At 42.6% G+C, this 24,152-nt stretch overlaps 1 protein-coding gene across 19 annotated transcripts in view; it reads right to left on the bottom strand.

Annotated features, from left to right (window-relative positions):
* Positions 1-8,526: 8,526 nt before the first annotated feature.
* The window catches only part of SVIL (supervillin), a 134,307-nt gene continuing 118,681 nt past the window's right edge, over positions 8,527-24,152 (bottom strand). For all 19 annotated transcript variants that reach the window (XM_039548310.1, XM_039548311.1, XM_019283177.2 and 16 more), the window contains 18 exons: positions 23,793-23,970; positions 23,399-23,571; positions 21,980-22,135; positions 21,081-21,217; positions 20,434-20,581; positions 20,164-20,309; positions 19,165-19,340; positions 18,921-19,065; positions 18,161-18,437; positions 16,365-16,516; positions 15,120-15,225; positions 14,095-14,302; positions 13,146-13,279; positions 12,323-12,478; positions 11,776-11,919; positions 10,923-11,044; positions 9,942-10,097; positions 8,527-9,814 (listed from right to left, as the gene is read on the bottom strand). In XM_039548310.1, coding sequence (XP_039404244.1) covers positions 9,728-9,814; positions 9,942-10,097; positions 10,923-11,044; positions 11,776-11,919; positions 12,323-12,478; positions 13,146-13,279; positions 14,095-14,302; positions 15,120-15,225; positions 16,365-16,516; positions 18,161-18,437; positions 18,921-19,065; positions 19,165-19,340; positions 20,164-20,309; positions 20,434-20,581; positions 21,081-21,217; positions 21,980-22,135; positions 23,399-23,571; positions 23,793-23,970 — 2,801 coding nt within the window. In that variant the 3' untranslated portion in view covers positions 8,527-9,727. The remainder of the gene's footprint in view (positions 9,815-9,941; positions 10,098-10,922; positions 11,045-11,775; positions 11,920-12,322; positions 12,479-13,145; positions 13,280-14,094; positions 14,303-15,119; positions 15,226-16,364; positions 16,517-18,160; positions 18,438-18,920; positions 19,066-19,164; positions 19,341-20,163; positions 20,310-20,433; positions 20,582-21,080; positions 21,218-21,979; positions 22,136-23,398; positions 23,572-23,792; positions 23,971-24,152) is intronic.

A 24,152-nucleotide genomic window follows, 5' to 3' on the forward strand; every position in this document is an offset into this window, starting at 1 on the left:
CCTCAGCTTTTAGAAAAATGGGCTCTTTAGCAGGAAACTGCTTACATTTCACTAGATCACACATGAATCTGCAAACTAATATATACCAAGTCAGACTCAATCCATGAAGTGTTCCAGGTACCCAGAGTACCTGATACTGGGCAGGCAGAGTCAGCTCCATGGAGCGGCTTAATACCCTTAATACAGACCCTTAATACCCGGCACTGAAGAGCCTGGTAAGTGACACAGGAGTCACCTGCTCAACTTCCCCTGCATGAGCCTGGTTCCCTCCACTCTCCCCCTGCCCCAGCAGACTGACATCAGATGGTCAGAAGATGACCTAGAAGGTAACAACTCTGAAGCCTTTCAGGTCAGACATCACCCCCAAATCTCTCCTTAGCTGCAGTAACGGTGTTATGGGACACAGGCAAGATAGTGCTGTCTCCACCAGCCTAATCACAGCCACGCCTGGTGTTTCTTGTGCAGAGGACATTAGTGGAGACCCCTGTGCCTTGGGAGGGGAGGAGGATATCCTGCACAGCTCTAGGCAGGAATATGAGGAGTCCTGCTGCAATGGCAAGGGCTTAGGGCAGACATCCAATGCAGAGCCCTGGGTTACTGGGAAAACTTAAACACCTCTGGATTCCAGTGGTGGGATTCCTCTCTCCTCACTCTCTAGTGGAGCCAAGGGCTCCTTTACAGTTAGTGGTGTAAGGTAAAAACCTTTTGGATCCAATTCACCTGACGATATGCCTGCTGCCTTTTGGATGAGGTGACTCCAATCCTGGAATTCAGCAGCTGAAACAAATAGAGTTCTGCTGACTATAGATCTGAGTAGAGGTGACTGATTTCCCAAACCTTCCCTTAGCTGCTGTGTGGAGCCATGAGGTGGGTTCAAGTTCAAGACCCTCTGCAAGTCTGATGGCTGAAAATGGATAAAAGGAAGAGTGAGCAAGCAGGGCACTGCAATGGGCCGAGTGACAAAGCTATTTATAGCTGCTCCTGTGCCCTCCCTTAGCTTGCCCATTCCTGGCCATCTCCTCTTGAGTTGGAGGCAGGGGCAAAAGCTGAGGAACTACTGGGGCTTCAGCCTTAATAAGTGTAACAAAAAGTAAGGAAGGGGGACTTTGAATGGCGTAACTTTCTTGGCCCTCAAACTGTCTGTGCTTACCCAGCACCAGAATCAGGAAAAATAGCCCAGAGGCATCCCAGCTGGTGGGCTGGGAACCAGTGCAGGTCCCCTGATGTCAGTGCAGTGCTGTCCCCAAGCTAACAAACCCAAAGCTTATTAGCTGAGGTGCAATGCCAAGCACTGCATCAGTCCTGCCATCAGACCCACTGCTATGTCTGTGTGACACCAGGCTGCACCTCATGTTGTTACCAACTCTCGGTACATGGGCAGCCCTGGGCTGCTGCCTGGCTTGGGGTGTGCAGGGCTCATAACCACTACCTTGCTTCAGGCCAAATGTGCTAGACCCACCTACCTCCCCATGAAAAAGTCATAGAAGTGAGAAGGAAGAAAGTCCAAGCTCATTTTGGTCACTCATTCGGATCTGTGCTTTGGAAGTGAGCAAGGAAACTGCTGACAACCATCTGTCACAAGTATATCACCCTCACTCTATTAGTTCCCATGCTTTGGAAAAATGTCTTTTTCTTCTCACTTGATATTAGAGACTGCCTGACTCCTCCTAGGTATCCAAATGTGTCTCACAGGTTGAAATTGTGTGGTCCCAAAATGCTTTCAAGAGACCTGATATATGCAGATAACTAACACTCACTGTCACTGTGTAGTGAGGCAAGAAGGCTGGTTAGTCCATTCAGCCCATCCTAACAGTGTTCCCATTGTAAGGTAAAAAACCACTTGAGTATTCAGCACATAAAGTGCTTAAAATAATAGGGTTTTTTTGGGGGGGTGGTGGTGTGAGGATGAGAGAGGTGGTTTCTCTGCAAACTGCTGCACTATGATCTGGCTGAATATTTCAGCAGCTGAATAAAAGCCCCCCTCCAACTCTTCTGCATCTGAGTACCCAAATAAGGGTGTATGTATTCAGCACAAGCACAGCTCTAAACCCAAGCCCCAAACATGAGCAGGTGCTTCTCCCTCTTTTCATCATCTGAGCATAGCTGATGTCTGCTGCCAATTTTAAAGGCAAGTGAGTACAATGGTGATGGGGGCAAAGCAGCTGGGGGAGACAGCAGGAAGAGGGCACGGAGGGGGCCCTGTTTGGCAAGGTGAGCAGTGCCCGCTGGGGTGGTGGGTGGCCCTGCCAGCTCTCTTTGTGCGGCTCTGTGGGGAAAGAGGGGAAGGAAGAGGCAACAACAAGTGAGCGAGTTCAAAGTGAAGCCACGGAGGCCAGCGAATCATGGCTGATCTGTGCCAGCTGCAAGCTGCTGCTCCTCTAGTAAATGTGCCAACTATTTTGCTGGAGTAGGGAAGAACCACTAGAAGTGTGTGTGGGTTTGTGGTTGGTGGAGCTGGAGGTGGGCAATGTGGATCTTTCTTACTGACACATAGCCATCACAAATTCCCTAGCACCTGGAATTCAGGATGTGCCTCTGTGCACAGCCGCAGCCTGGTTGGTCCAAACTACTGGGTCCTAAAGGAGAGGGAAAGAGTAGCTATGCTCTGCACACTTACTCCAGAGCAAGGAATGCCACAAAACCCTGGGTGTGCCAGAAAGTCATTCCCAGAGCTGCCACATGAAACAGGACGTCAGCACTGGCTTGCTTAGACCAGCTACCAGATAATCAGCTGTCAGGGAAAATGCTCAGCCCCGAAACTGCCCCTGCTGAAATGCTGGCGACAGCCTGGACTCAGTCCTCTTCCTTCTCCTTTGTGCCTTGTGCCGTGGTCCCCAAGGGGCCACTACAGTTCTCAGGTCCAAAGTACAGTTTTGCCCTTTTCATATGCTTCGGGATGGAGGAACGTGGTTCATGCCAACCACAGCTCTCCTCCCCAGGCTGGGATACGCCTGCCTGGGGAGAAGGTTGGGTCACGCAGGTCTGACACCCGGTGGGATGTCAGGGGGACAAATGCGGCTGCTAAAGGCATTTGGTGAGGAGTTCGTGCAGCGGGGCAATGCCCTTTGGTAGTGCAGTGCCTGGGTCACACGGCGGCCGGGGTCGGGCTGTGGGACTGCTCTGCCACCCCGCCGGCCTGGGGCCGAGCCAGGCACGGAGCGCAGTGCGCGCAGCCGTGAGCTGGGACGGCAGAAGGCCCCCTTGGGAAGGCAGTGGCAGCCGGCAGGCCCTGTTTGCGCCGCGGGGCAGAGCTGTGACTGGGGATGGTCACACCAAGCTCGCCGGCGCCGTGTGGCGATGGCCGGTGTGCCGGGGCTGGTCACACCAAGCTCGCCGGCGCCGTGTGGCGATGGCCGGTGTGCCGGGGCTGGTCACACCAAGCTCGCCGGCGCCGTGTGGCGATGGCCGGTGTGCCGGGGCTGGTCACACCAAGCTCGCCGGCGCCGTGTGGCGATGGCCGGTGTGCCGGGGCTGGTCACACCAAGCTCGCCGGAGCCGTGTGGCGATGGCCGGTGTGCCGGGGCTGGTCACACCAAGCTCGCCGGCGCCGTGTGGCGATGGCCGGTGTGCCGGGGCTGGTCACACCAAGCTCGCCGGCGCCGTGTGGCGATGGCCGGTGTGCCGGGGCCCGCCGCGCACAGCAAGGGCAGCCCGGGCCCGCGGGCGGCGGCGCGGCGCCCCCTGCCGGCCGCGGGGCCACATGGCGGCGGCGCCCGGGAGGGAAGGGAGAAAAGCGGGAGAAAGAGCGAGCCGGGGCCGGGCTGAGGCGGCCCGCGGGGGTTAACGCCGGCCCAGAAGCTGCTTCCGGGGCCCGTGGGGCGTCATGAGGGGAAAGGACGGCGGGCAGCGCACAGCCCGAGGGGCGGGCGGCTGCATGTCCCTGCCCCAGCCCTGCACCGGCGCTTGTAAACGCCTGGCCAGATGGGGGACACCCGGTGAAGTGTCCCGCGGCAAAACAACAACCTGCGTCCAGCTCAGGTTCGGCCAGAGGAGGGGATGAGCCTCGATGGGGATGATGCTCCCACGGCACGCAGGCACCAGGCAGCCCGGAGCGAGCACAGGTGGGAACGGGGCAGCCGCACAGCGCCTGCCTGTCTGCCCGCGTTACCTGTGGGGCGCAGGGGGCACAGCGTGCGCGCTGTGTGTAGCGCGGCAGCCGCTCATATGCCCAGGCATCTGCCCTCGCAAGATCCGACGGCCGTGACTCATGTGATGCAACATGAACATGGGACAAGGAGACGCTCCCATTAAATTCAAACAAGGCTGGCAGCCTTCAGCCACTTCATAATATAAAATGAAAGGACTTTTAATCACTCTGTTCTGGCACTTTTCCAATGTTTTTTCCTCATTTCTCTTCCCTCCTAAGAAGGCTCAATCATTATCCCATCTACCAGAACAGTTTCTTCATTAGCATACATCCTCTACCAGCCTTTCCTGGGCTCTGGCTGCTTTCCCACACACGGCTCAGTCCCTTCTTTGGAAAATGCTGCTTTAAAGGATTTCTAACTCTTCTGGAAGAGTTTGGCTAAACACGGGGAGGGCTTTAGAAAGAACCAACCCATAAGTGATGCCTCTCGTGACAGAGCAGGGAAGCCGCATGCATGTGTGCTTCCGGAAGTTCTACTTCCACACTTGGTTGTGTTTGATAAGGACCATCTCATTCTAGAGACAGAACATAGAAGCAAATCTGCTGCTACCAGGCTCTCACAGACCACTGCCTCTTCTGTGTCATCAGAAATGAGGCAGATGTGGTAAGATCCTCAAAATACAAAACCACATATTCTTTTAGCACTTGGTCTTACGGTGTATGAACATCAACAGGAAAGGCACCTTGGGGCAGGTGGTGTCTTATTTGTCCAACCAATCTGGGCTCTTCATAAACCTCACCTTATGGAGTCGTTGTTTGTATTTTAAAGACAAACTGTAGATCTTCTACAGCGGCATCTGTTCAAATTGATACCAATACCAGTGGTGGTTCCAGAGGATCTCATCTTCAGAGGTCATTTGTGAAGGGCTCCAACTTGTCCCTCTGTTGCTCAGACTTAGGATTTTCAAAATTCATTCCTGTTGCTGCCCTGTGTAATTTTATTTGGACCTTCTATGCTTCATGTCACTAACAGCCTTCAGTCCTGCATCTGTTACTGCAGAGACTGTCTTGCTCATCCAGCAGCCATGTTTTGGCGGAATGCATGGCTCTATCTAAAACAAAAAGCATTGCAAAGATTAGGTCTGTTTTGCTGGAAATTTTAGTAGTAAAGTAAACCAGAGGCTTCTGGATAAAGTCAAAACCTCAAACTATTTCTGGTAGTTTTCCTTTTGTGAAATGTTCAACCTTCCTTAGTATTTATTGCACTGGTGCAGTGCAGTGTGGTTCTGCTTCTGGTTTGCAGCCAAATTTTGAAAATAATTTCTGAAATAGAGAATCATATTACCCAGATTACTAATAAATCACTTGGAAAGAACTCGGGTGGTGGTGGTAGGGTGGGGTGTAGGGGGAAATACACCCCCTACAACCGTGCAGCAAGGTACCAGCAATCATATTCCTCAAATATAAAAGTTAGAATTGTTTAAAAAAAACCCCACATATTTAAATTGTGAAACTTCAGTGAAATGAGGGTAGCAGTCAGAGTTGGAAAAAGGAAAGCATTAGAACTAGCAGAGATTTTACTTGGAAATGACTTAAGTTCAAAAACAGCTTTAGAAGTGAAACGATAAAATATTGCCTGGGCCCCTGTAGATAAACCAAGCCAAATCAATTACTTTTCTGTCTATAAGTCATGACCACCTTATAAAATATAGAGTGAGCAGGGGCACTAATAATGAAGTGTTACCACTTCAACAACATTATTATATACAGCATCCAATTTTGGGAGTAGGAAGCAGGTGCCTTTCCTCACAGGCAGTTGCCATAAGCAAGAGTAGTGATTGTATTGAGGTTATGATATGTTTACTGGCTGCATAAAGACAATTAATAGTCACACGTGCAAACAGTTAACAGTTTATACAGTACATTTCTAAGTTAAAGGAATTAAATATCAGTGTTCTGCTACCAAGCACAAGTGGCTCAGCAATTGCCACTGGAAAATGAATGTGCTGGTTAGCACAGCCTGGAACACACAGGCTGCAGAGGGAGATAGGGGAGTGTAAAATTGAAGCTGAACAGGTGTCAGTTAGTAAAATAGCAAATGGGGTCACTACAGATTGCTTTTGCCTGACTTCCCTTGCTCTTTCAGCAGTGCATGCACTCTAGGACTTTTCTCTGGTTCAGTAACTTGGTAATTCCACGGGCAGGTCCCTGCAGAGGAGAGAGCAGAAGTTTGGGGTGGTTTAGGTAATATTTGCAGCTGTGTGGTGCCCCTCAAGGCCCCTTCCAGCTCAGCTGGCTTGGTAGAGCCAGAAGTGTAGAAATGCACAGCTGCAAGGGTTTGCCAGCACAGGGCCTGGACTCTGTGTGTGTGTGTGTATGCAGACATGTAGCAGAGCCAAGGACCTCAGGTGCACAATCAGTACCATGAATCTCTACAACTGACTATCTTCTGTTTGAATAAAGGAGACCTTTCTTCACATACCCCAGTTCCTTACTGTAATGAAAGAGCAGAAAATGAATGGGTTTTTTACATAAATACCATATATTTTAGCAACAGAATAGAAGAATTTTGCCCAGAGTCTGGTCCTTGCTGTGAAAATACATTCTCTGCTAGTCCAAGAGGCTACACTGAACAGGAGTGATTTACAAAGCTTTATAGAAGTGGCATTCTGTTGCCAAGAGGGCAACTGTCAGTGGATCAGGACTGCATGTGGAGGTATCATGGGGCTGCCCTTATGACTGTGGCTGCAGTAACTTTTTTAAGAGTCAGGATGGGGCAGTTTAAAAGCATAGGAGATAACATGGCTCAATGCCTGAAAGCTATTGGACTGACACAAAACACAGAATGCCATGTTCAAGGTACTACCTTTTTCATGTGCAGACTCCCTACACTAGAAACTTTGCCTAGACATGGAGTTCTTGGGTGTCTATTTGAAACAAGCAGAGAACAGGTAACCCAGGCAAGCAACCAAACTAACCCTCTCCCCCTATCCAGACAAGACATGCTTCAGCTCTATTTCCTGTGTGGGGCTCTAAAACCAGTTCAAGAATATTTTAATGGCCCTTTGTGATTTCCAATCATAAATGGCATCCCTATAGTGGAGAGGGAAGGTAGCAGAAAATTAAAGCATAATCTACAGGTCTATCTAAGGCCTTACACTGACTTGCTTTCTGTTGTCAGCTTCACATTTCAGGAAAGCATTTTGATAAGTAACAAGTATATAATGGATAATAAAATATTTTCTGCAAAACCTTAACGCTTTCCTAGGCAATGTTATGAGCAAAGCACCCAAGTAGAAAATTGGGTTCTGTGTCCTGGCTCATGGAACTGGGCCATTAGATAAGAAATTGTGTAAAATTTACAGGAACTCTGAGATCTGACAAAAGCAAATTGTTTCACTGGCTGCAGCCCCTTCGCCAGCTCTTCTTGTCTTTCAGCTGAGATTCTAAAGGCTTTAGAGGTGGGTGAATGTTGCCCTTCAGCAACACTTGAAGGACTGACAATGTTTTCAAGAAACAAAAGAAAATGATACCACCCTGCCAGAGGGAAAAACAAGGTCAATCATGCAATGCAAATCAGCTCTCTGCTGGAGAGAAAAATCAAAACAGAAGAACCTGCTACCCTCATGGTACAGACTGAACATGAATAATCAAAACCTAATTCCTGCTTGATTTTATGACCAGAGAGGGTGAAAGAGGAAAATATATGGGTGCAAAAATACTTAGATGAATACAGCAGTGACTTTGGAAACCTCTCAGTGCTTGAAGAATAAACTTGTCACTATAAAGCCCCCCATTTTCAAACTAACAGTGTATCCCATGCAGAAGGCAGCTGAGGACCTCTGAGGAACTGGCATCTAAACAGCTTTTTGCTGGAGTTTATGTAAGAAGCATTCTGGCTCTGAATAGTGTTCCTAACATTTTCTTGGGTTTTTTCATTTCAGTTCTTAACAGAAACCAGTACATGAAAGGAAATACTCCTGTGCTCAAAACTCACCTTGCGTATTTCGACATTTTTAATTCATTTACTTAAAGGCTTGATTACAACTTACCAACCCATCTGTCAAAACAAGATTCACTTTAACTGTGGAGCAATACTTACTGCAGATCTTGCAGAAATACACACCTCACACATTCAAAAATCCCACTTCAAGTCGCTTGGCCTAGGAGAATGACAAGAGCAGCGACAGGCACCACCCCAAGCCAGGAGCAGCTCTGAATGGCTGCAGGGCAGAAGGAAAGCTATGCAGCCAGGAATGAAAATGTGAAACCCACTAGGCTACCAGAGGAGAACCATACAACTTATTACAGAAATGCCAAATGCCTGAAAAACATTTCAAACAATAGCAAATACTTACTTGACGATTCTATTCAATGTCCTAATTAACTGAGTAAAAACAATTTTGACTTCAGTGCTTATTGAAAAAATGGACACAATGTTTATTTTCAGTTCAAATTTTACTCCCAATTGCACAAAGGTTGAAAAGACTTTTTCAAATTTTGAAAACCAGCATAATAATTTTGGTTTCATATATAAAACAGGGAAACCCAAAGGATACAGGAGTTGTGTGACAGTTCCAACATTCAGCATTAAAGTGTTGCCCAACTTAATTTTATCTCATACATTGATTATTTTCTACATTATCTGCTTCTCAAATTATAACTCTGTACAATACCCACAGATATCTAAGGTTAAAATATTTTGAGAAAATACCATGTTATGGAAGGTTCCAATGACCTAGTACAGACTACAGTACAAATTAATGACAAGTCAGAGCATTGCTACAAGTTTATTCAGAGGCTTTTACTTTCGGTTCTTATATCACAAAAGACATGTTTAATGTTTACAACAAGTATTAGGAACTGAGATGTTTTTATTTCTACTATTATAAAAGTAACATAGGAGACCGTTCTAAGCCATCTTCAAAATGCAGACCAATCTTTTTTTTTTTTTTGTATATAAACTGTACACAAAAAACCAAGGCACTATACATTTTTGGATAATAAAGTATAAAGGTTGATTCGCATAGTTTCTCAAGAAATCCATGCTATAAATACAAACGCTTTGTTCGGTTTAGCACCTGAAGCAGCACTGAGAACAATTCATTAACTATTGCAAAGAGAAACTTCAGAATGCGAAGGAGATACATATTGGTGGTATAGCTAATTCAGTACAAGCAACTGCCATCCAGCTACTTTTCTGTAGTTTTGACATGAAAGTCTTGAAAGTGAATATATATTGCATTGTTAAATACATACTTGTTCTATGTGTTTATATAAATATAAATTCTTTGTAATCCACAAACTAACAAAATAACACTTTACAAAGAGAACTTCTTTAAAAACAAAAATGGCAAGTATTGTATATAGCCAAAGGACACCTGCAGCAGTAGCTCAAGAAACTACTGTTTAAGTGCATAGGAGAATGGAGCTTAAACACACTGCCTTTAAGAGTCAAAACTGAATTCCATTTTCAAAGAGTTCTCTTGGCCTTTTATAATATTACACACCTCCAGATAGGTAGTCACTAATAACTTCAGATTATTTTTATCTGTTCTGTAAATGTAGGGTACGATTCTTCTAAAGGACATAGAAAGTGAGAGTGGACATCCCTTTAGTGCTCACTCCCCTAAACACAGCTTAGAAAAGTCCTTTTGCCTTCTTCAGGTTAACCTGCTTCCAAGATGGCAGTGCATTGTACTCCTCTCTTGTCATCTCTAATGCAACCTGCGTTTAAAATGAGAGGATGTGCTATTAGCAAAAATAACTGATTAAGTAGCACGATCAGCAAATGACTTTCCCGCATGGTTAGACACAGATGCACAGAGTAACAGTGCACCTCTTCTCTCCTTACCTCAAAGTCCTGATCTGAAAGGTAAATTTCAAGCTTCAGTGGATCAACTCCCTCAGGCAGAGGCCTAGCTAAGAGATCTGCTAATGGATACACTGTTTTACACAGCTTGGCCAGCACATCCTCTACAAGTATTATCTGATTAGAAACTTCGGCATCCTGGAAGGAGAAAAGGAAAACAGGGAACAGGATCACAATGCTGAAACCGTCACCTGTGCCCATGGCCATCTGCAGATGGCACAGGATAACCTGCCCGGCCTGAGCACAAAGCTATATGTCCAGGTGTGCACACAGGCCAACAGCCCTCCCCTACAACAATTTCACAGCTAAAAACAGGTCTGCACTTCGCAGAAGGACTTCCTGTATTTCCAGAATCTCAGTGTAATGCTGAAATCTGTGTTTAGTCATGAAACGAGCATTTTCTACTAAGGATGGCTGCAGAGGACTTACAAAACAGGAGATGTCATTTGTGTTGAGACACCCCTTGACTGAAAGCTTTTAAAGCAGCCACATGTAATTTGGCTGTGAACTCTGCACATCCCAGCTGAGAAAGTCAGTAACAAAGCCCTTGGAGCCAGCTGGTCCTTTCAGAGGTGTTTTGCTCTCCTGCACTTCGAATTTGGAGACCAGACCAGAACTGCACATTGCTGCATGACTGAAACAGCTATTCTGTTAAGCTCAAACTCTAGCACATCTAAGAGATGATTCAGATAACACTCTCCTCCTGTTTTTAACAACAAAAAACAAACTATGAGAAGTTACATGAAGAAAAGGAGCAGGAATGCCTCTGATATACACATTCCCAGTCAGAATTTAGCTGTGGTGGTGGTGGTGGTTTTTTTTTCCTTTGCAGACTCCTAAACTGTGGTTTCTAAGTTTATCCTCTGCATCTTAGGGCCTGAGAGCACAAATAACCAGTGTTACTGACAACACAAGACACAGTTACTAGCAATAGGAGACAGTCTATGCAATGAAAAGATTTACCATTTCTGTGATCTCTGCAATGTCTTCCCTGTGCTCCCAACTTGGGAACATATTAGTGAACGTCAGAGGCTCTAGGCCGGCATGAATTAGATAGGATTTTGGGGGCTTCTTTACATTTTTTCCTAAAAACAGTCAAAATACAAAAAAAAAAAAAAAAAGAGAGACAGAAATTACAAACAGTACAATATTTTGCAATCTCACCCCTATCCAAAGCTACCTTCTAAGAGTATTTAATTTTTTCCTGAAAAGCTGAAACAGTTTAAGGCAGAAAGAATAAATTTTCCAGGATTTTTTTAAAAATTAGTATGGGACCTTTTAACATGTTTTTCAGTATTCTTACACCTGCCTTTTACCATAGCTGACTGCAAAGATTAAAACATATATGCTGAAAATCCCCAACAGCTACTTCTAACCGAATGCCTTTCTTATCTTACAAAAACAGAATAGAGTAAGCAGAGTGTGATGGCCTGAAATTAGCCAAATTCAGGTAAATGAAACCTTCTGGTATGCTCAGCAGAAGTATCCTGCCAGCAATCAACTAAGCTTCAGCTTGGAGGCTTAAATGAGAATGTTTAAATTGTTAACTTGTTATTCTGAGGTGTAACACAATAAATAAAGCCTTTCCACTGAGAGTTGAGTCAGCAGAGTATCTTGACAATTTGGGAACAATGCTGTTACTAGATAAATGGTTTGCTAAAAAAAGAGTGGACAATGTATCTTCAAATAAACTGATGTTTATTGATTACAATAAACAATATATTACAATATATTGGGGGAGCACCTTTCAGCTCGGGAGAGCAAGGCATGGACAGGTATGACACACCCAGAGCAGTCAGGCACAGCACTCTGTTACCTTTGCAGTACCGGAGCACCGTCTCCATGGCGCATTTCCTGTCTGTAGCCCACCTGATTCGAGCTGATCCAGTGATTTTGTTTTCCACAGGCCACCAGCCTTGCCACAGGTACACTTCATGGTGATTGTCAACAAGGAAGAGTGCTGCACAGTCAGAAAATAACAAATCCATCATCAGCCACTTACTAGTTCTTGCAATCCCCTAAAAAACCCCATTCTTATATGCTTGTCAGCATCACAGTAGGATCATTTAACAGTTTACCAATCCCTTTTGTTAATCATCCAGCTAAACTTCAGCTGGAGTTTGATTCTCAGATATAAACAATGTATTTTTACAGCAAGCCTCTGGAATACATACATACTTGATTATTTCTCAGCATCTTTATCATGGAAAAATTACTGTTATTGCTTAATACTGTATAAGCATCACATGCACACATTCTCCTGTGATAAATCAAGTTAAAAGTGCTTACAATTACTGAAACACTGCCTGATGCAGGATACAGTCATCTGTTTTCTTGTCACTTAAGTATTTTAAAGCACATACCTGGCTGTGGGGCAGTATAAAGATCCTCTTGCAAGAATGGCATGGAATTGATGACAGCAGGGTCTCTTGAAGGGTAAACATACTCGGTGGCTGAGAATTCTCCTGATGAACTACTGAGGCTGAACAGGCGGGGCGTGAAATTAAACTTTCCAGGATCTTTAAAGAACAAAAATTAAGAAGAGTCACAATAGCAAATGTCAGAGTTAATTGTAAAAACTAACAAATAAACTTTTAAAGTAGCTGTAAATTTTCTGAGTTTGAAAAATCAGGAGAGACAACCAGATGTCTTGAGGGACTAGCAACAGCTGTAAAGAAGTTGAGCTGAGCGGCTGGCTGCCATCAGTCTGAATCTTATCCTGGTTAGTTACCATCAGCCATTTCATAACCGGCTGTTTTGCAGATTAAGTGAAGCAAGCCCATCTCAGAGTTAACTGACAGATTTTCCACTTGGTAAATCAATTCCCCTGCTACCTTTGTTGGCAGTTTCAAAGCAAAGGCTGGACAAAAATGTGTGCAGAACTGCCTCCTAAATCCCTTCAGAGGGGAATCTAAATATATTGGTAACGGTGTTAACTATTGCTCTGTGCTGCCTGAATACAGAGGGGCAGCAGAAGCAGGGGAGAACAAAATGAAACACTTGGTTTTTCCAGCACTTTCCTTCTATTTTTAAGTATTACTTAACTCAGTAAGATTTTTGGAAGCATTTCTCTAAAGGGATCAACTCAACTACTGAGAAGTTCCTCAAAAACTTTATATTAAATCTGACAACACCGTAGACCAGGAAAGTAAAATGTGAGTGCCAAATCCAGGAAGGCAGGTCTACCTTGCAACATGCAATCATAGGCCTTCCGATCTCTCCTCCCTAATGCGTCCCAGAATCCCAAGGGCTCTGACCCTTCATCACATTCATGAATTGTCACCTTGCTGCTGCTGTGCAGCCCTGCCTCCAGCGGACACCTACAAAACACAAAGAGAGAGAGTGAACTCAGCGTTCCTGCCCCAAACACAGCTAACACAAACCTGCTGGCCACTTGCATTAGTGGAACCCAAAAGTACCCTACAGGCTTGTTGCATACCTCATGTCAACACAGGCACTTTGAAAAATTATCAAAAAACAAGACAGGGAATTTCAACAGCTATTCTCATAGCATTTGGATCCCATTCCCAGAGTGAAGAAGATACTCGCATGAGTTCTCAGTAGATTCTCACTGCCTGCTTTTGTAACTGCTGCTGTCCTCCTTGCATGCTTTCCCAAATTAATTTCCTCTTCCTTATTCACAAGGCTGGATTCTAATCCTCCTATCAAATGCAATTTAATTTGCTATTCAGATGTTTAGCATCTCATTCCAAATGGAAAACGGCTTTTTTTTAAACTGTAATTAGTCCAGTAGGAAGAATGTGGATGCCCCATCCCTGGAAGTGTTCAAGGCCAGGTTGGATGGGGCTTTGAGCAACCTGGTCTAGTGGAAGGTATCTCTGCCCATGGCAGGAGGGTTGGAGTTAGATGAACTTTAAGGTCCCTTCCAATTCAAACCATTCTGTGAGTCTATTAATAAATGCATTTGATCTCCAGTGAAAGCAATTACAGAATGTGAGTTTTCTCCACTCTCCCAAACCAACCAACCTTCACTCCTCCTCCTCACCAAGTATGCACATGCTGCATTTGTACTGAGAGGACAGCTTTGTTTATTTCAAATTTTCTTTGAGTCAGACTATTTTAAGTAAATTGGTAGTCTATATAAACATGTCCAAAATATAGGTCAGACACTCACTGTTCTTTTATTTTATTGGCTGCCGTTCTTCCTACATCCTTGGTGTGGGACTGTGCTTTGCAGCCATGCCACAGGTAGATAAGAGCTTTGTTGATATTGAGGACAATCATGGATGTCCTAGAACGCAGGCTGCTGCAGTGACACGCTACTTCAAGTAAGTTTCCTTCACTGGGAACTTCTCCTCGCACGCAATAAAGCCTCCAATCACCTGGAGCAGACAGGAACAGTGCAGCACTATTATAAAATCACACAGGACTGAAAATTCAAAACCTCTGCTCTGGAACAGCTGTTCCATACTGGATGAATTTCACCTACTGCATGCCTACATTGCCACAGAATAAACTAGCTAAGCACCAGGTCTGGCTAACACTACTTGAGAAACCCTGTGCAGAAAAGATGCCTTCTGAAACCTTGCTACAGGAGTACAAGTATTGAGAGCTGAAGAGTTTAACAGCAGAAAAGTCAAGTTCTGCTCTTTCATATCATGAAGAAGGGAAACAAACACAGTATTCCTCCTATTCAACTCCTCTTCCCCTCTGCACCTTAGGAACATAAGGTCACAGTCAAGTGAAAACTGGAACATCTCCAAGCTACACTTCCATTGAAATTCTCCTACCTCAACTACTGCATTCAAGGAATATGTCACAAAAAGCAGTGATTGGGTAATAAAAGCTTAGAGCTTTCTTTGGAGCAGAAGAACTACTCATAAAAACACTTTTCTTCCCCAGACTGTGTAGGAAAGAACATACTTTAAAGCAGCACTTGGCTTAAGTAAAACCAAACTAAAACAATTTATGTGTGCATCAATACAATCAAGTCAGCATGCTCTAGCATGACAAAATCCATTTTAAACTCAAAGAAGAAAAAGACTGCCTTGAAACAAAGCATTGCAAAGCTGTCTCAAGAGTTTCATGGCATTAATTTTTCCTTTCTACAGACTATGGTAGTTGAGACTGAATACAAAGCCCTCCACAACAGCTAAAGAAGGATTTTGGGGCAGAAACTCTTAACTAACAATAATTTACTTTGTGCATTTTCTTCTTCCTCTTCCCTTCTTCCAGCATGCACAATCATCCCTCCTTGGAAACACTGCAAGAAGCATGGTGGTTCTTTCCCTTGAAGCACTTGTACCTGGAAATGGAAAGCACCACTCTTCATTAAAAAAAATAAGGCAAGTATACAGACTCAGGAAAACTGGTCTCTATGGATTACTAAAAATTATATAGTTATGGCCACCCACAAAGATGGCTTTCCTTCTACTTTACAACTGCTGACTATTGTTTAAATAACCATATATCAGCATGCAATGGGTTCCATATGCGACCTGGATATTAAAAGAAACCTCCAGCTGGAATCTAACAATTGAGTTTCAGAGGATAATGGAATACCAAATGAACTTTAATTTAAATTGGTTTAAACTAACCATTTTTTGAATTTTATGAATTTTTACAGAACCTGTCCACCTTGACCTATGTTCACTGAAACCAATATGGAGATAACATAGGAACCGAAGTAGGTTCAAAATTTGCTGTAAAACTGGTTTCTATGATAACATGCATGTTCTTTGCTCAGTAAACATTGCATTTGGAGAATGAAACTGGTATGGCCAGTTCCTAAATCAGCTACGTTGCAGAGACTCTCACACTCTTGATCAAGGGCCCTTATATTTCTCCTCTATGAACTCCTGTCTTTCTTGTCATTTCTATGCTGCTGTTAAAATCTAAAAACATGATCAAGGTACAGAAACTAACTTTAAACCTCCCACCTTGTATGCTGGTAACAGTGAAGCCACAGCAAAGCCCAAGTATGCCTAAAGACAAAGCAAACTAGCCTGTCCTCAGCTTCAAGCTAGCTGCATCTGCATTGGCTAGAATCTCTGCAAACAATGCAATAATATGTAATTAGAGAGTAAGCAAATTGAAAATTTCAAATGTATTTTTTTGCCTTGGCCTACAGAAAGTGCTTCTCCTCAGCGCTAGGAAGACAGTCCTGCTATCTGAACATGAAAGGAAGGCATGAATCTCTCTAACTGTGCTTCACTTATTCCTGCAGGGATGGGAGAGACCACCTTCTCCTCCACCCTTTTCCAGAAATATCCTTAGAAGCAGGATCTCTGGCAGTTGGAATAATGTCAAAAGTAATTTTGAGGTCTGACTATTTGTAATGGCAAGAACACAGAAAGGGAGGAGGTGAAAAAGATCATTCCTGTTTACTGTTAGCAGCTACCCAGACAGGCGAATCTTACCGGGTCTGCCACCTAGGAAGCTCACCTGTGCTCCTCTCTCTTCATCAAGTTCCACTGTCATGAGTGCTGATGTTCCTTTCTCACTCACTGTGGAGTGCCTTCCTTGCCAAAAGAAATACACACATTTCTCTTTTCCAACAGCCCGTACTTGTTGCTCTCCTTTTTGTCTGCTTCCAACTGCAAAACAGAGAGCACATGCTGAAGAAAGTACTCTGGCTATAGGTTTAAACAGCACATGGTTTAATCCCATCTGCCAGCTCAGCACTATCCCATCCAGAACAGGAAAGAAAAAAATGTGCAATTGGAGGAACATTAGGTCTCCAAGTCAGCGTGTCCCTGTGCAGAGCTGGCATTGTCTCCTCAGGTGGATGTAAGCCCACAGGCAGAGATGCCTGTGTTGGCTGGAAAAAGAGATGTAGAAAGACCTGGTACTATCTGGAGACAGCACTTGAGCCAATATGCATGTGAAATGGCATGTCCAGTTATGTTACCAGAAGAGTGCATTATGGCTCATTTTCCACATTACACACTGTTCTTTGGCAGCAGGAGAGCAGCTGCTTTTTTTTTTTTTCCTTAACAATCAGTATTTAGTTGTTATGATAAGCAAATAATGTTTACAGCAAGTGAAATTCAACAACACAACCACTTACAGAATATTTCACTCTTTCCAGTGAATAGGGAATAAACAGATTTAATTAAATCAAAGATTTAAAAAAACCCCAAGAGTTTGAAAACAGATTTTTAAAAAAAATATTAAAACATCTGCCTTGATTCCAGCAGCGCTGAGCAGCATCCAACTGAAACACTTAGGAGAAAGCATCCTGTTTTTTTCAAGTTGAGAATAATCAGACCACTACCCACTTCTAAAATTTATGGGAATCTGTACATTTAGTCCATAAAAGTACTGCCTCCTACATAAAAATTTATTCTCTTTTGGAGTGATGGAATATGTTTTCATCCATTTGGATTAGAAGTCTGTTTACAGTTCAGTACTAGTGTTACCCACTTCTCCCAAGACTTACAAGCTTTTATATTTTTCTTGGATTTGCCAGTATCTGATCTCAAGGACCCTGACTAAGACCTACCTACATTTTTTTGGCTAAAAGCCTGAAGCTGTATAACTGTTACACTGCTTTCAACTGATTTTAATAGACTGCTATTTGGAACAATCAGTTTTAGACTATTTGTTTTTAACTTACCACAAAAGCCACCTATTCTTAGTTTAGTGCCAGAAGGGAGAGTTCCAATGGGTTTACAGAGCTGACTGGTTATCAGCCTTTACCTGCTGTTCTCAGGCTCTGTGTTGGAACACTGCTGAGCCTGAAATCCAGATCAAAGAGTTTCCAGCAGCAGCAGAAGGGACAGCAAGGGCAATGAGCTGGCAAGGGCTTTTCCTGTCATTGTTACTGATCTCCATTACCCAGGTTTTTCTTGTTGCTAAGCCTACCTCTCTTGCAAGACATTCAGACCCCAGCCATTAGTCCAGCTGCCTAAGTATTTTGGTGTTAAGCTGTGGGCATAATTTGGCTTAACGAGCTGTCCTGTGAACATGTACACCACCAATGTTGGGTAAAAGCAGAGATGGACAGCATTACATTTGGTGTATCAAAAATAACTAACTTTTTTATTTCCTACTGCTTTCTTTTAAACAAAATAAAAAGCTTTATTTTTTAATGACCTAGGGAGGCTAAATTAGCATCCCTAACCTTTCAAACTGTCTCATATCCATAGAAATCTAGGTCTGGATCTCACCACTAATAGCAGGAGTTTTAGCTGCACTTCTGCATGTTTCAGGAGGATGAAATGGAATTGTTCACTAACCTGTAGTGCTCACCATGTACTTCCACTTCACCACATAAGTGTCTCCCTCATGGAACTGCCCTATGCTTTGCTTAGGCAGTCTACTATAATCAAATTCCAGGATGTGCCAGACATCCACAGAGGCAGTGATAATTTCAAACTGCCTCCCATCTTCTCCTTCTACAAGTCCATAGCCCCGGCCAATATTCATTCCATCCAAGACTGTGCCCACAGTTGTTTGAGGCACAGCTACCATTAGCATGACATCATATGGTTTAGAGTCAGATCTGGATTCTTCCTGTCAGAAAACACAGAGAAGAGATTTCTTTGAGCATAGCTTTTTTTTCTCCTGGCCCCACAGTTCCAGTCAAACATTTTGACTCCTGCACACTTCAGTACTTTAATATCTTGTCATCGTTCAATGCCTTGTCAAAGCCACCTCAGCAGTTGTCACTGAGCTGCCTGGCTCATATATTAATAATAATAATAATAATAATAATAATAATAATAATAATAATAATACATAATATATAATATATTAATATGTTTATATATAACATATAAAAGTAATACACACAAATATATTTATAATTATAATGTAATATATAAATAATAATACAAAACAACTCTGTGGGTTTGCTGTAGGAAGTGATGTTCTGGCCCCTAGGTCAAAGCCCACAAAATAAAGAAAGTGCTCTGGATCTTTGAACACAAATTTCCCTGGCTGCAATCCCAACTAGGTCATCTAGTTTGAAATACCTAGCATGCTTATTATATGCACCTTCTGGTGAAGGGATTCACTAGAATTCTTCTCATTGAGTTTCTTCAGTTCTGTCCAATCAAGAAATTTTTCTTTGAACAGTATTGTCTCATTATGTTCTGTGAGTCTGCCAAATACAGCCCAGTCTGGGCGTCCTTGTCCCTTTCTGTGCAAGGGAACAAAAGATACAGATCAAATTAAACACTGTGAAAAGAGGGCAAGAAAACTAAGTATCTGCAATGAGACTAAATTCGAGTTACAATACCTGGGTATGAGGGGATTGCATTCTCCTGGGTCCAGAGGATTTATATCACAATTGGAGTAGTCAAAGGTGCCATTCCACAAGTGTTTTGCCAGCTGGAACGCCACTTTTCTTTGTGCTAAAGTAACTTCCTTTCCATGCCACACATATACTTCACTGCCAAAATCAAATACCAGCACCTAAAACCAAACCCAAACAACAAAAAAATCAACCTACTATTAGGTTAGGTGATACCCTGATCTTCCAGTTTCCTTGTGCTGAACAGAAGTTCCTCCAAATATGAGTTTCCTCAGTGACACTAACAAGTAGCACTAAATGCAAGTAAGGACAGGGCACCGGTCTGCATTGCGATGTCCAGTTTCTGAGGATGACTGGAAGCAAGTAAGGGGAATGCTGTGAGGTGTATCTTTAGGTGGCTAAAGTCACTAGCAGATCAGAGAGTTCTTACTGCTAAAAACCTGGTTCTGTTGCATGACTGATTGCTGTCCAGTTTCAGCAGCTTTCTCTGACATTTAAACCTATGCCTTGTCCTGCAGCCATGGAAGGCTGACAGAACGCACAACATAGGCAAAAAGGGAGTGACTTCAATACTTTCAAGAAAATGCATCGTGTCTTCATTTTAGAAACCTGCTCTCATTCCGACTTAGATGGGTGAAATGGTTGTTTGAAGAGGAAGAGTCTGCTAGGCATAGAAATAAAAGCAGGTTTTATTTTGTTTTGTTTTTCCAAAGGGCTACTTGTTTTGCATTTCATGATTCTGGAATAAGCCACTGTAGACACAAAGATTTATACTTCCTAAAATGGTATTTTACTTTAAAGATAACGTGAACTAATTTCTTGAGACCTGCAGCACACTCTAGACAGCAAAGCGCTCAGAAGCCTTTCAGAAACACAGAGGATACAGTTTTCAGTGATCCTCTCCACAAGCATTTGCAATTACCGAAAGTTATAATCAGTTGCATGTTCCTGCACTTACCACAGGAGCAGTAAGTGGCACAATACCTCTTTTGGTTGCAGCAGGGTACATTTTGGCACCTTTCCCCAGTAGTCATCCTCAGGAATGAGTTTATCTTCTACGAGGCGGTAAATGCAATTTGTTTCTATTATTGCGGCTTCATACATTTCATCTTCTTCAGGACTTCCAGCGGCTTAAGGAAAAGATCGTCAAAAAACCCAAAAGAAATTAACATCCAACTATCTTTACTAAAGAGAACTGACTCTACTATCTTATTGTGATAGAGCATCAGATATTGTAACTATAACAATGCTTACACTGGTAATTTGTCTGTCCACCAAGGAGTTTCCAGAAGTCTTTGGCTGCGTGGGTATGGGTATTTATTCCTTCTTCTATAGTCTGTATATAAGAAGCTCTACAGCCAAGTTCCCTCTTTGTCTGAATTAAAGTTGCAAGTTCTGAAGCCTAAGAGATTAACAGTTATCTGAACAGGATTGCTTAAGTCTTTGGAATACTTGTGCAATATTCTTACTCAGGGAGAAGGCAAATGAGATATAATACAGCAAATAGCAGAAGAAATGGTTATTATTTATTGCACTAAATAAACAGACACTAGAAAAAAAAGTTACAGAAATGCATTCATTCTTTCATTTGCCTTAAAGCAAGACTGATCTCAGTGGGCATGGGAATAAAAAGGACATCCTGCAATTCAGACTATTTTTTTTTAGTTCAATCTGTATCCTGAGGATATCCGTTTTTCTCTTGCAGCTTCACAAACTACCCACTCCTACGTCAGCTTTCATTCAGTGCATGACCTAAAACCGATTTTCAGGAATCCTGCATCTCTCCCTGTCACGGACTGTAAGTTACATGCCAGTTTTTGGGAGAATTGGCACCAAGGCTCAATTTCATCAGAGACATACACTGCAATGGTTCTAAAAATAAATAATAAAATAGTACTGACCTTTGCTTTTTCTATGACATTTGCAAACTCTCCTACCCACAAGAAACATAAATGTGGAGTTAACAACAGGAAACAGTCTCCACTGTTCAGTGATGAGGCTCTTGGTTCAACTAATCTTGTTTGAACATGTCTTCTTCCTACAGAGAAAAGAAAGCTAATTGTATTCCTTCAACTACCACTATCAAGTGCCACCACCTGATTTGTTTTGAATGAAATACAAACAATCCCAACAAGCTTAGCAAAATATGTGGAAACAGACATTTTAAGAACAATTAAAAACTACTACTGTGGAAAAAGAGTTTACTAACAGGAAACAAAATAAATGTTGTCTCCTATCAACTAATATTTCTATTATTTCCTGTTCTTGCTTTAACAACTCTGTGTCCTTCTGGAAGTAAATGAATTAAGTAAATGGCAGACAGCAGCGAAACTCCAGAACCTTTTACATTTGCTTAAGTGAAGTTATGGCACAATTTCTGTAGGCAATAAAAAGTTTTAAGAATTCAGGAATTTTAAGAATTTTGTTTCCAAAACCTAGCTATTTGCAGAATCAGATATGTTATTATGCACTGTAAGGGGAAGTGGAGTAAGAACACTGTCACATCACTTCCAAGTCATGCTGAGCACTGGAAGAATGGGACAGTTAAAAAATTTCCACAGGAGATAGCCAGAATTTCTGAAATATTCTGTTTTCTCCTTGGGAAACACACAACAGTGCCTCAATGCAAACCTATTTGTAAGGTTTAACTTGTTACACAATTATCACTTATTTTTTCAGGTTTTAGACATAAATCTTGACCTGAAGATCTAGAACAAGCTAAGCATCTAAATGTGGTAGCATCTCCCATATGTTACATTCAGCCTATTATTTAGGGAAAGTAAAAGCAGTTCCAGCATACCTTTAATTTGCAGGAGCATTAGCTTCTTGTATGGCACAGCACTGTTGTTAGAGTTTTGCTCTGTTAGATTAACACTCCTCAGGCTAATGTTGCTGAAGTTCTCTTTGCTTGCCAGGCCAGCAAGCGCTACTTCTGAGAAATTTGAATTTGTAGACACTTGTACATAAAAAGAAGTTGGAGGAAAGACAGACAGACACAAAAATTACAAAATTATATTTAAAAATTGGTTGTTGCATTAAGAAAATAATTGCTGCCCATTATTTTCAGTTTTTCTTCTTCTCCATAGCAACAGCAAAGCCAGGTTGAACTCATTAATCACTAGCCCAAAAGACTTGTGGATTTAGGATTACCTAAATTTCTAGATATCATCCAAGAGTAAACTGTCAGTGTCAGAATTATGCTATTTGACAGAAATACCAACTTTGCTAGGAAACATCCTACCCAATGTTTGGTGAAGTACTGTATAGATCTTCACTGCCTTGTAAGTCATTAATAATAAAAGACAGCACAGAGACAAGGTTAATTAACTGTAATTCCCTTAAAATTTGGCTGAGACAGTGTGATGCAACACCCATTTACACTTCAGAGTCTTAGTCATGTTTTACTGTAAACTTACAGCCCAAATTCTTGGCTACAAATTGCTCGACCAAAGACAACACACTTTATGAATTTATAACTCAGGGAAATCCTTCTCATGAGATGGCAATTAAGTATTACATATATAATTAATATTTTCATCAATGCATTCAATAGTTAAAGATGATCTTTCTTTACTCAAATGTAATAAGGAAAACTTGTACTCCAAAATGTAAGAGTAGCTTGACAAATCTTTAAATACATTTTACAATGATGTCTTTGCTGCCTGTCTGATTGTCAGGAGAAAGCAACTTCACAAGTAAAACACCTTGTATAAGCCCTGCCACAAAGCACTGATACTTTATGGAAATTAATTGTTAGGAGGCAAGAAGGCTAATCCCAGTTTCTGAGAGAAAATTAGTACCCAAAATTGAGGCCAGTGTACCTTAACAAAAGTGCATCTATTCTTGCCAGTTCTCACCCCAGCATGACAAAGTTGGATCTGCTTTCCTTGATCTCCTGTCCTCACCCTGCACACCCTGCAGGCATCGTGTCTCTCTCTCTCTCTCTCTCTCTCTCTCCACAAGGTGACTGTGCTAAAAATAAATAATTAAACCTATATACAGGAGGTGGCTATAGGTACTTTCCCTGAGGAAGTCACACATGCCCTTCTCTCCAGGCCTCCTAGACAGTCTACATTCCACCTTATACCTCAATCAATTTATTGCCACTCAGAGAATATGTTCGGTTCCTTCAGTTCTGGTTTTTGCATTGGGATTTTTTGTTTTGTTTTTAATTAAGAAGGCATAATGGTGTCATGTACAAATCATCCTGCTAGCTTACTTTTTTCTACTTTCATTCGCTTTGACTCCATGAAGGCAACATTCAGTCTTTGTTCAGTATATTCATGAAGAATATCTTGTCTTGCTGCCAGCATTTTCAAGGGGTTTCTTGAGGACTGGACTCTGCGTGTAGGCCTAACTGCACGTTTGTGCTCTGCTACAGAAGATGTCAACCTGAAAAACAAGCAGTGTTTATAATCATCAGTTAATTTTTCTAGTCAGAATCATCTAAAGACAAGAAAACAGGATCAGTTCCTCAGTTCAGGCAGAAGCATGATTTCAGAAGAAATGGATGTGCCTAGTACTAAGATACCTAAGAGATGATTTAGAGCTGAACATTTTGAACATTGCCCTTGTGTCTGCATTCAAAACAATGGGGAAAAAGTAATTCTTACTTTGGTGCATAAGGATCAAAGATGGCATCAAAGTCCTCATCAAGATCCAAAGGCACTGAGGAGGAAGGGAAATCCACATGGCGATAAAATTTGGAAAATGTTTCATCATCATCCAGCTTCATCACCTCTTTCACAGATCTTCCTGTAACTGTCAGCACTGTCTCTTGCATCCCAGCAACTGCAGGAAAAGAACACCTCTCCCAGTAAATAATCATACTGGAGTTTCTAACTCTAGAAAAGGTAAACATGACTTGTTTGGTAATTGTCTGGGTAATTTTTTGGGGGGTGGTGGTAGTGTTTAGGTTTTTGTTGGGGCTTTTTTTGTGTTGATTTTTTTAATTGATGGTAGAAAAGTACATT

The sequence above is a fragment of the Corvus cornix genome, chromosome 2 (assembly GCF_000738735.6).
Source record: "Corvus cornix cornix isolate S_Up_H32 chromosome 2, ASM73873v5, whole genome shotgun sequence".
Lineage (NCBI taxonomy): Eukaryota > Metazoa > Chordata > Aves > Passeriformes > Corvidae > Corvus > Corvus cornix.